This window comes from Misgurnus anguillicaudatus, chromosome 4, assembly GCF_027580225.2.
Source record: "Misgurnus anguillicaudatus chromosome 4, ASM2758022v2, whole genome shotgun sequence".
Lineage (NCBI taxonomy): Eukaryota > Metazoa > Chordata > Actinopteri > Cypriniformes > Cobitidae > Misgurnus > Misgurnus anguillicaudatus.
Genome location: NC_073340.2, coordinates 11,587,154 through 11,600,165, shown reverse-complemented (window position 1 = coordinate 11,600,165; position 13,012 = coordinate 11,587,154). Strand labels below are relative to the sequence as shown.

At 36.1% G+C, this 13,012-nt stretch overlaps 1 protein-coding gene across 1 annotated transcript; it reads left to right on the top strand.

Annotated features, from left to right (window-relative positions):
• Window positions 1–3,825: 3,825 nt before the first annotated feature.
• On the top strand, window positions 3,826–12,172 carry nrbf2b (nuclear receptor binding factor 2b). Its single transcript, XM_055176449.2, has 4 exons — window positions 3,826–4,000; window positions 4,462–4,546; window positions 4,930–4,970; window positions 9,955–12,172. Exons 1-4 carry the CDS (start codon window positions 3,971–3,973, stop codon window positions 10,570–10,572), a joined length of 774 nt encoding a protein of 257 aa, XP_055032424.2. The 5' UTR covers window positions 3,826–3,970; the 3' UTR covers window positions 10,573–12,172.
• Window positions 12,173–13,012: the final 840 nt, after the last annotated feature.

Here is a 13,012-nt window from a genome sequence, read left to right as displayed (position 1 = left end):
AACTTGTGGGGTGATATCAAAAATGCTGTTTCTGAAGCAAAACCAAGAAATGTGAATGAATTGTGGAATGTTGTTAAAGAATCATGGAGTGGAATAACAGCTGAGAGGTGCCACAAGTTGGTTGCCTCCATGCGACACAGATGTCAAGCAGTTTTAAAAAACTGTGGTCATACAACTAAATATTAGTTTAGTGATTCACAGGATTGCTAAATCCCAAATAGTTTTGAGTTTGTACAGTCAAAGGTAGACACTGCTATTTTTTTGAACACACTCCTTTCAACTAATTGCCCAATTGCACAGCCTTAAGAGCGTGCATATCATGAATGCTGGGTCTTGTTTGTTTTCTGAGAATCTACTGAACCTACTGGTAACTTGTTTGCCACGTAGCAATAAAAAATATACTAAAAACCTTGATTATTCTGGTTAGTCACATTGTACTGCTATTATTTTGAACAATACTGTATATATATATATATATATACATACATAGGTATAGCCCCAATGTTAAGGAGGTGGTTATAGTATAAACTGAAAACCCAGCTAAAGTCATTCACACTTTTCATAAAATCATCTTACATAATGTAAACCTTTAATATTGACTGAGTAAGAATGAAATCAATGTGAAATCAAACTCTGATGCTCCAAATCTCATTATTAGATTACGAGACTTTAGATTGGATTTTACAGACAGGGTCACATACTGTATGTTCATGTTTTACTTTCAGATGCATATTGTTCACATAGTCTTCATATTTCATGGCTGATGCTAGCAAATAACTATAACTTGAGTTTATAACAAGTCAATCTGAAATGTAATGAGGAGTATATGTCTCAAACAATCTTTTTTCACACTGCTCGCTGAAAGGGCAAGCAAACAAGTGGAACAACTTACCCCCACTCACCACTGAGTTAAACAGTAGGTTTTATTCCACAATAGTCATACCAAACGTTCCTGTACTACAGTATTGTGAAATGACCCTACTGTATTTTTGCTTACTGTTCCCATATAAGTTATATTGCATTCTACATCCAATTTTGATGAATAACGTTGCAACATTTAGTAGGATCAAAGAGAGTCACTAAAGTCATGTAAGGTTAAACATCACATCGTGTTTAACACTTTAAGGTCAAGTTAAGTGCATTGCATCATAGGAAAAAACTTGGGCTGTTAAAGTAGATCCTCAGTGTATTCAATGCATACAGAAATTGTCAGATGTCCCACAGTATATAGTAATAAGGGAGTAATAATAAGAGTACTTATGTAGTAGTACTGTATGCTAGTGATTCAAACAGTCTTGGAGAGCTGCTTTGTGCTTCACCAAACTACAGAACAACACCAAGCTTATTTCTCAATTCAAAAGACATAAGTCGTGTAATAAATAAAGTGTCATTCATATCACATAGTTAGTAGTACTGTATGTGAAACAGGGTCACAATGAAGCCTACACATACACAACAGTTAGGATCGCTTTGAAGGAAAAAGGCAGGCTAACTTTTGCACCTCAGAGTAAAAAACAAGGACATCTTTGTTCTAGTGGCCTGCTGTACATGAACGGCCATCGGTTTTTTTTTTCAATGAGTTATGACTCGATTCACATTTGTCTGTTGTCTCAGTGGACACCCACAGCGTTCCAGCGAGTATTATCCTCGGATACAAGACACTGCTAAATATGGGTTATATACAACTATAGCTAAAATTATCAAGTTATGAATTGTAAAAAACCAACAAGTAATTTTTGTATTATGAAAAATTAGAAATACGATCACTGTAATTTCTCTTATTTTCTTTCATATTTTTTTCTTACTGTAAGCCATCAGTTTTTTTATTAGTGTCTCTTTTTAGAAACATTTTAGGATAATGTTGTTTTGGGTAATTGTACAGGCAGCATGTTTAGGCATCCTTGTGGTGAAAGATGTTTCAAAATGTATGTATCCAATCCCAGAAGTCACTGTGACGTGTTCACAAATTAACACAAAACATCAACAAAAGCATTGTCCAATGCTAAAAAGTATCAATAAAATAGTAAACAGTAATTAAAAACTGCCCATTTTACACAAATGCTAGACAGTTGTCAATGTACAGTAGGCACTGAGCATTAAGGTGATTCGCTGCAGGTTTAGGAATTGAGTCTAATTCATCTCTGAGCAATGCAATTTCCCTCTGGATATTTATTCATTTTTGACTGTCACTTATTTTGAATTAAATTTTAATCTATCACATAAACTCGCATAAACCAAAGCAGCAATAAACTGATCAAAGGTTCCTATATCTCCCTTATATGGCCCTAAATCATGTACATTAGTGGTGTGATCCATGAATCTGTGTCTGATCTGCTTCTGCTCTCTGTTAGTAGTAACTGAAGATCATTTGGATAAAGCAAGTGGCACTTGACAACAAAAACAAAGTACTTCAGCTGATGATGTCATCGGCTAATAAGTGCACTCCTCTTCAATAAACGCGATATGATGCTGTGTAAGGAATTTCCAACCAACAGGCAGAAAGAAACAGAACATGCTGTTTTGTTTACATATATAGATTTCACACACCACGTCAAACACAGCTGTATGTGTGACCATAATAGTGGGACATAATAATAACTATGTCTGACTATTTGTCTGATTATGTCATAATAATCTCTGACAGCATGCAAATGTTTCCTAAACCTTAAAAAGTTCAAATGACCATGCTACATTATTATTAAACCTTTGGAAAAAACTGTCACCTGCCTTAAGCTTAAATTTTCGATAGAAACACTGGACAGAAATATTATGGCACTTTGATATATATTGAATATATTTGATATATTTATTAACTACTGAAAGATTACCATATTTACAGCGTTTACTGTACTATATAGTGTTTGTATAGTACATTTTCTACTATTATTTTTTACAATGTTTTTATTTTAGTGCTCATACTACCCTGCTGGGAAAAAAAAACAGTAAAACCATTACAGAAAATTCTAATGGTTTTATTGGGAATTTTATTGGTTCTAATGGAATATGGCCCACAACAGTGTATTGGTTTTTGTTGGTCCCTAATGGTATGTATTGGTTCTATTGGTTCTGTGTATTGGTTCTAATGGTATATGTATTGCTTCTAATGGAATATTGCCCAAAACACACTACAGTGAGTGTAGTGGGTTTAATGGTAAAAGCTAATGGTTCCTATTGGTATTTTAATGGAAACCATTAGAATTTTCTGTAATGGTTTTATTGTTTTTTTCCCAGCAGGGTATATCGTATTATTGCTGTAGTACGGGTTTGAACACATGGTAATAATAATATAGAAACTTTTGTAATACCATAGTAAATATAAAGAACGTGAAGGAATACGTTGTTCGTGTTCACGTAATTTCTGAGAGAATAGCTTCCTCTAGTGGCCAGAACGGATAACCTCTCCACATATTTTTAATTATACATTCAATTTCGCGTAAAAAAATAAGATACAACTTGAAGATACAATATAAAAATGTTTGTTATTAAAATGATTTGATTTTGGCTAACTGAAAGGGTATAATACATGAAAAGAAACAATGCGTGCTTGACTTAATGCGGTGATGCGCAGGCCATGGCGTCAAAGTACCGCGAGAGCAATGTGGAAAATTTCGACCTCGCGGTTCTATGAGGTCATCAACCGATCAATCTGCGCAGCGCCGAATGAAGTTTATTTTCTTTCTTTTCTTTTAATTCTGTAAACCTCAAAACAATTTACAGCTAACAAATAATGACAAATGATAATAACAACAACAAAAAACAACAATAATAAAAAAGATACCGAATGAAGTTTCACGTAACGCACGTCCGACCGTTGTGGTTGTGACGCGATGTACGAGTGGCGTCACAGGGCGGAAGTTGTTTTGCTCGTATATTTCATCTGTGGATTTAGCGTCCGGTGACAGTCTCTGGGCCCGGAATAAAGACGGTAATATGTCAATAATCGCACGTGAATGTCTGATGCAGTGACGGGATGGAGGTATTGGACAGCCCTCTCAACCTCGTGAGTGTTTGTTTACAAGTCACATTAGCATGCTAGCTGTTGTTAGCTTAGCCGCAGGTCAGCTGTGATCACTGTCAAAATATAAAACGTTCAAAAACATTCAATAAGACTGTTAATCATTTAACTGTGTTGTAGTCACATCTTGTTTTGTAGGTGTTTTTACTGTTACCGTACTGTTTATAGCAGGAGTAATTAATCTCATAAGTAAACATATGATTGAGGAGGAACTTGATGTTATCCATGTTCTCTTGTATGTCAATTATTAAATATTCTCTTATGTACTACTATAAGATTTCTCAATCAGTTGAACTGTTTTGTTTAAAAGTCATCTTGCAGTCATGGTTGCACAATAAAGAAAACTATGCTAGACTTGTATTGATTGCCTGTACAATCAATAGCTCAATAAGATTGTTCGATTTACATGACGTAATAAAGTAATATTAAGCTTTATCATCTTTCAGGCCCATCAGCAGTGCAGGAAAGCAGACCGCTTGCTGGCTGCTGGGAAATTTGAGGATGCCATCTCCTGTCACAGAAAAGCTGCAGGTTTGCCATGTAGTCACTTTTTCTGTCTTGGCTCAGGGTTTCTTTTTGAATTACTGTGGGCTTCATCTATCTGTTGCACTAACACACACACACACACAGTCGAGCATACGTGGTTTACGGGGACAATTCCATCCATAGACACAATGCATTGCAACTGTATATAATATTCCCCAGCCTACCTAAAACCTTTAATCTATAAAAATGTACCATTTGGTATGTTTTTTTTTAAACCATTCAGTTTGAGGGGACACCTCCTGTGCATTATGAACATGTTATACACTATTCATCCCTATAAACCACATTTACCAACCCTCACACACACCCCGACTGAGTCACATTAAACCCTAAACATTTGTTTAATCTGTATTTTCTACACATTACAGAACTTCTCAAAGAGGCCATGAAGCTCACAGAATGTGAACAGGTACGCACACATTACATTTGAAATTGAGATGTATATATCATCTGAATATATCATATATAAATATGCTTTCCATTGATGTATGGTTTGTTAGGATAGGTCAATATTCGGCCGAGATACAACTATTCGAAAATTTGGAATCTGAGGGTGCCAAAAAATCAAAATCGCCTTTAAAGTTGTCCAAATGAAGTCTTTGGCAATACACATTACTAATGATAAATACATTTTTGATATAATTAACAGTAGGAAATTTACAAAATATCTTCATGGAATACAGTTTTTCTCAGTCACTTTGGTGCATTTCTCGAATCATTGTTAAAATGAGCAAAATAATGCGTGAATTTCTCAGAAAAATTTGTACAAACTGCACAACACCATGGATTTCCAGCAAAATCCTTAGTTCATCTCTCAAAAGCAAATTTGTACGTCAGTAAACATGTCAGTCCCATTAAAATGGCAAGTACTTGTGTCATTGTTCATTAACAAGACAGTCAAAATGTTTAGCCATGTTATCAATATAACAAGTGTACACAAGTATATGTGTCACTATTTTTTTTATGTAGAATTTTAAATTTTCACCTTTATTCTGTAATCAAATTACACACATTAGGTCTCATTCATAAAACATTCTTAAATATACGAGTAAATATGTGTGTGATTTGTGCATAAACAGATCTTTCTTTCCTCCTGTTTCACAAATACATGTAAACGTCAGATTTGATAGTGAAATGTGTGTATGTTAATTAATTCCAATCATTCGTGAACAAGGTGCACATGCACGCTCATTCACAATTAGCATAATCCCCGCCCATGCACCACAGCTACGCAATTACGTATCTACGAATGCTGTAATCCTCTGGACTCAATTTTCTGGTTTGGCTACATTTATATTGCATACATGTATAAGAGACTTATAGGCTACCTGCCTATGAATAAATTCATTATTTAAACTCTGTGTCCACCAAAGCGTTTTCAGGTGTAGTAATACCTGGTGCTCTTCTGAAAACGACCAGCATGGTGGTGCTTGAGAGCGCTTTGGGATATCCACAACATGTTACTAGTATCTTTTTTTCAACAATATTACTGAGTATAAAAAACAGTACCAAGTAATATTAACTTCAATGTTGAGTTGTTCAAGTATGATGGTTGGTCAATGTAGTGTTTGTCCCGTCCCTCCACTACTGTGATTGGATGGCTGTGTAAAAAAAGGACATTGAAGAGTTCTGTGTTTTTCCCAAAATTAAAGAGTAAAAAATGTATAAAGACAGCAGCACAAAATAACTCGTGACATGTCATTATGATACATAGTTCATCACAATGTCTAATTAGTTTGTCTAAAAGAATACAGAATGTTTAATGTTTTAGGCAGCATACACATGGTGAGGAGCATGTGTAAATTTCTCTCATACCAAATAACATTTTGAAAATGCGAACATTTTTATGAAACCGAAAATTTACGGCAGAATGACTTTATGAATGATTTACAAAAAAAATTGTTTCATGAATGAGAGCCATTGTGATTTTGAAAAAAAAAATGATGTTATTTTACAGTACAAATAAAAAAATCACAAAATTAGTAAGGTTTACTGTACACTGTAAGAAATGTACACTGTACATTTTTCTGTTAGGGTTAGGTTAAGGTTAGGGTATCCCGATACAACGCCACGATACGATGCGCATACCGATACAAGACTATTTTGAATTACATTTTTGTTCAGAATTTAGTAACATTATTATTATAATTACCTGTTTATTGTACTTTGAATAAGCAGTGTTGTAACAGTTGTCTTTTTGCAATTCATTTATTAGCTTTTGGGGTAACTCGTAGAAATACTTAAAATTAAGTTAGTACTTCACTTATGTTTATTCAAAGCAATTTTACAAATATAGTGCCTTACTCTAGGCATTATATTTGTCTCCCATTTAATTATTCTATATCTATGAATATATGTATAAGCATGCAGTCAAACTTAACACTATTTAATAGAAGTCAGATTATTAATGTGATTATTGAAGTAGCTCTGTATCTCTTCTCATTGATTTTTTAAATACGCACACGCGCAAGGGAGAGAGTACGTGGCGCGCAAGTTGTGCAGACGCGTGCGCCCGTGAGCCGGAAATGGAAAGTGAAAGTATGTCCTGCTACTTTTCACTCTCTGTACTCCGCGAGTCACATGCATTCTTTTCATATGGATCACGGATCAACAGTGATTCGTCACGCTACTTTCAAAAGTGCATCCGAATCGATACGGAAGTTGCTGTATTGATTAGGCGTTCATGACGATGTATCGCCGTATCGATATTTTAAACACAGCACTAGTATAAAAACACACAAAATGTATATATTTAAGAAATATTTGCATGTGAATATATATATATATATATATATATATATATATATATATATATATATATATATATATATATATATAAATATTTATTTATATAAGTTTTTTTATTCTTAAAATTAGAAATGTATTAAAAAATGACAAAAATGACCCAAGAAAATAATTCTAGTTTTTAGACAAAAAATATAAAATGTAAGTGATTTGTGAATGGGGTAAGAAAATTTTTCTTGAATTAACTGTCTAAGAAAAATGAAAACTTATTTCAAGATTTTTGTCTTACCCCTTTGGCAGATTTTTGGCTTGTTTTAAGCACAAATTCAGTTAAATTTTATTTTTTATCCAAAAACTAGACCTATTTTCTTTTTCATTTTGCTCATTAAAATACATCTTTAAGAATTTTTAGATATTTGTACTGAAAACAAGACAAAATACATTTGAGTATACACACATATATGATATAAACAAAAACTTTTATTCTGCAAACGATTAGTTGTGATTAATCGTTAGGTATCCCTATACCAAAGCATTTGCAATTTGTCCAAAACAATGAGAATTTTATTGTATGTTGTGCACAACTGACTTGATGATGTGAAGTTTGAACAAAGTGTTAATTTCTGATCTAAGAAATGCTCCAAAGTGACTGAGAAATACATAAAAAACTACGATTTTGACCCATTGCTACAAATATACAGTGCGACTTATTACTGGTTTTGTGGTCCAGGGTAGTGTTGGGCGATATGCCCTATTTTGAGATCGTCCTATCGTCAGCCTGTGAGATCGGCGATACACGATAGTATTGGGGGGCGGGGCAGTAGTTTACTAATTCTTTTATTTCTTAATTTTTTTACTCATTATAACAAGTCTCTTGATTGGTGGACAAAAAAAGAACAAGAGCAACACCGTCATGACCGCAACCTTCTTAAAACTAATGCCAATAATGCGAGCGCGTCATTAAAACCCTATCATGATTACTTAATAACTGTAAAAAACATGCATCTGCGCACGCACACATACAAACAATTCAATGCATTTGTTTAGTGCTGTTGCAGAAGAAGGCTACACGTGTCAAACAGTGGTGCTCTCAGATGTGCCTTTTTAAACGCAACGGTCCAGCGGAACAACAGAATCATATTTTAAACACGAGGGACGGTGTTGCTACAACTCCTTGAAATGCATATCATAAACGGGATTAATACCTGATCTGACTTTGGACAGAGCGCAGCTTTCTGCACGTACGCAAGTGTGAGAGAAGCGCCAATACGCAGCGGGTCATATTTTTAAAAAAAAGGAAAGTTTGCCTCAGCTCGCATGAAACGCATTAAACTGAACAAATACATAAGAATTACTACTTTAGTTTATGTTTAGACTTCGGACAGATGCGAGAGCGTGTGCACGTGAGACAGAGAGAAGCGCGGCTGCTCATGACACGATGGATTTAGTGCTAGGAGGAGTCCAAGACGCGCGCATTAAGTGCAGGTAATGAATCCTCTCTCTACAAGCTTTCTGCGTAAAGTGAAGCCCACCAACTCTCATGCGAGGAAAAGCATGCAATGTGGATGTTAATATAAAACTATGATGATGATGATAATAATAACAACAACCATTCGCCAACTATCGTCATGACTATCGCCATAAAAAGCCTACCATTGGCGATATGTCTGGAGATCGTCGATACACGATACTATCGTCTATCGGCACAACTCTAGCAGGGTCACTCACAGATCTTTCTGTTGATCTTTCTGTCACAATGCCACACTTTTCAGTGGACTTTTATTAATTATTAACTTTAGTAGGAATCAATTTAAGTTATTATTTAATATTTTTGTTTGTTTACAAAAACTTTGCCTCACTGTCGCCATCTCTGTTTAAAACATAAAATGGCAAGTTACCTGCAGAGTTACCTTCTATGTGTGTTAAAATCAAACAAATATTACTTGCAAAATCAAACCTGACAGCTCAAATGGTAAATTATTAATAAAGCTGCAAGCTTTTGTAATGGACTTATTATGATGTGAATTATGATGATGCATTATGGCATCATCGCTGTGGTTGCTTCGAGAATACAATGCACGGTGGGTGAAAGCATTTCAGGGGGTAAATATAATTTACTTATTTCAAAGTTTGTTGTGACACAATTCCTGTTGCCAGTTGGTGACGCCATTTACTCACAAAAGTCTTTGTGATAATACCTCAAGGCAAAACAAACTGCACAAAATGTCTGAATCACTCACGCTGTCCGTTTCCACTTTTTATACCTCTCCATGTTTTAGATATCAAAAATCTGTTCCCAGTTTAGCATCTTCAATGTCTTTGTATAATGTTGATCAAATTTGGTGACTGTAGGTAAAACCCAACACTTTAGTCCCAAGGGGGCACTGCAGAGCTCCATGTCTAAGCTTTGTCCACGCCTAATAGCTGATATCTATGATGCATACGCATAGAGCCTGAATAGATTATAAAATTTTGATGCATAACCATTGCACGTCTCAGAGCTAAAATCAAGTATCGATTAGGGAATTTGCAGACAATGCTGTCTTACAGCATGTGCCAAAAAAGCTTTACAGTGCCTCATCACACGCTAGCAATGTCCATCATCTAATTTTTTGATGAGACAGTTGAATGTTTTTTTCATTGTGCAGGCCCGCTTGTCTCTGGAGCTCCAGAGAGACAGTCACATGAAGCAGCAGGTGCTGATAGAAGAACGATGGAAACGGGCAAGGCGAGAGACCAAACCCAGAGCCCTGCAGCACGTCTCTTCAGACCACACGCCACGCCGCCAGCCGCAGCCGAGCGCGGCTACCGGAGACACCTCGCAGCCAGAGCGCGAGTACGACACCTGGCTTTACCTCCTGAAGAACAAAGACGTCCGCCCTGAGCCCTGCCCGGGCAGTAAAGCCCAGAAAGACGACAAAACCCGCCTGGAGGAGCAGCAGACCACCATCGAGGACCTGCGCAAACTCGTGGACAGGTTGGTGTGCGAGAACGAGCGTCTGAAACGGGACAACGAGAACCTGCGGACGGAGAACGCCCGGCTGAAGAAGGAGCCCTACGCCGACGCGGACTTCGTGGAGAGGTCGGAGCTTTGGGTTCTTCCGCCGTCGGGCGAGGAACGCAAGGCCAAGGACATTCCCATCCCTCAGCTACCTCCGCTGGAGATGCCCACTCAGGAGATTCCTCTGGAAGACCTTCCTGGTCTGGAGCTTCCCGAGGACATCCAGCAAGAACTGCAGGAGCTGTTGGACGGGGAGAAGCTGTGAACGCTTCACAGGGACCGCTTTTACACGTGATCGGAGCGCGTTTCGCTCGTCCTTTCTCAGTGGCGCCCTCTAGGCTCCGTAGCTATAAACTGACAAAAACAAGGAAAACAACTCTTTTGAAGTTTGTGTGCCTTTTTGAACATTTCTAACGTGATTGAAGATCTGGAGATGACACGTCAGTCATAACGTACGAATAATATCCACTTTATCAGCCTCTTCAGAATCCCACTATGAGGTGTATCCCGCAGAGACACAGCGGACGATGAACACTGTGAACTACATCCAGACTGTGTTTGTGTGTAAGAGAGAGTGTGTGTGTGTGTTTTGTGCTGTACCCTGACCTGTTGATAAGCACCGTTGATGTGATGGAAATGCAGCTTCAGTTTTCTACATCAGATGCAGTTTTAGTTCTGAATCCACACACAGAGATAACCAGCTTACAACCCTACAAACTTGTATTGCCTTATTGCAAAAGTCCAGTAGAGTAATATGAAGGCCGGTCATGATGTCACCTCTACCACCCTGGACGATTCTTCACACAGTGTCTTTGTAGCAACCCTAAACTATAAAACCGTGCTAATGTTTGATGATTTGTATAGGACTCTTTCTTTAAAAATCAGAAATGGTGGCATTCGATTACCGTACAGCGAGTGTGAATTATAAGCAATAATTTCATGCAGTACAGTAACAGAATCACAGTATAGTGGCATTTTACCTAAAGACATTTCTTTGTTTTCCGTTCGTCTTGTAATTTCCCGCTTGGCTTTGTCTTCATGTTGTGTCTGATCGGTGGCTGCTCCATCACACGAACTCGATGAAATGAAGGTCCTGGGATCCTGAAGCTTCAGTCGGGACTCAGAGGAACCGTTGTTGTTTAATTTGTACTGTAATCAGTCAAGGGTTGTCCAGATGTCATAATCACATTGTTAACATGTTCAGGTAACTAACTGCACAATCATACCATGTTTAACAATAAAGCAGGTTCACGTGCCGGATGTGAAAAGAACGCTTTTAAATGCAATGCAATGCAATGCAGCAAAGTTTGGAATAGTGGCTCGTATTTGTGTCATGAAGAGGGAACCAAATCCACATTTAGCTTTTTTATTTTTTTATTACTGGTTTACCACAGTAATCAGGGCGCATCTGATTTATTGGTTATTTTAAATCTTTTGTGTGATGTTATAATCATGAGGAAAATGTTTTGATGCATGAATGATTGTACTAGCTGTAAGTATATGATTAAGAGATTAAAAACAAGAGTTTGTGTATAATTCTTTTGTGAGTTTACTTGATCTGATGAGCATTAAAAAAATGAACACATCTGGAGGATTTGATGCATTTGTTCATTGTTTTACTGTAATACCCCATTATCAATACAAATATTATTAACCTTTCACATATGATTGTGTTCCCCTTTCGGCAGAATTGAACCATAAAAAGTATGCGGTTTGTTCTGTATTATAAAATTATTAGTTAAATTAATAAATGTAAATTGACAAAACTGTAAAAAAAATAGTAAAATACTGTAAAATTAGGTGCCGGAAAAATACAGTAAAATAACGGGCACAATAAATGACAGAAATTTTCTGTAATACAAAAATATTTTTTTTCTGTAATTTTACATTGATGTTATTGCTCTGGCATATTAATCATATTAACCAAGCAAAATCCTGGTCTCTTTTTAAAGAAGACACTTTATAGTTTTTCACTGAGGTGTAGTTGTGATTTATTTAATAAAAATAATGCAATTAACTTAAGTATGTATTTTATATTTTAAAAAAAAACATAAAAATGAAAATAGTTTACACCCAAAATGCTAAAAAAAAAACAAAGCCACAACCCTCAGCTTATTCTGAACCAAATTTCAAGTTAAAATCACAAAAAAATGAGGTTTCTATAACACTTTTAAGGGTTTTGCCAACAAAGGTCACTAGGTGTCAATAGTTAGCTGCATACTACACTTAAATTAATAAATTACTGTCACTGCATTATTATAAGGGGAGAATTGGGGTGAAAAAACGCAGAATGAAAGTAACAAAGGGATTTTCTCAGAGCCCTAACTACATATCGCTTTATTATTGTTTCGCGTGTCTAGGTACAGAAAGCTGTTTTCTACCATGATAAGTAAATTCATAAAATAATTTTTTCTAGTAATGTGTTTTGTTTCTGGTTTCATGTGTTACAGTACTGATCAATCTACAGGTTATTTAGTGCTCTAACACATCCTGAAGTTTGACTACTCAGAGTTTTTCATACATTCAGGAGATATTCAAATAAAAATAAATTGCGTTTAAATGTCAGGAGTGTCGGGACGAAAGTAACACTTGTCACTTTTGTCCCGCTGCTAATACTGGTGTATATGTTGAAAATGTATATTATTCTCTAATTTGATTTCATTTAATTTTCATAGTGTTCATACTGTTGAAAATGTTTAATTTAT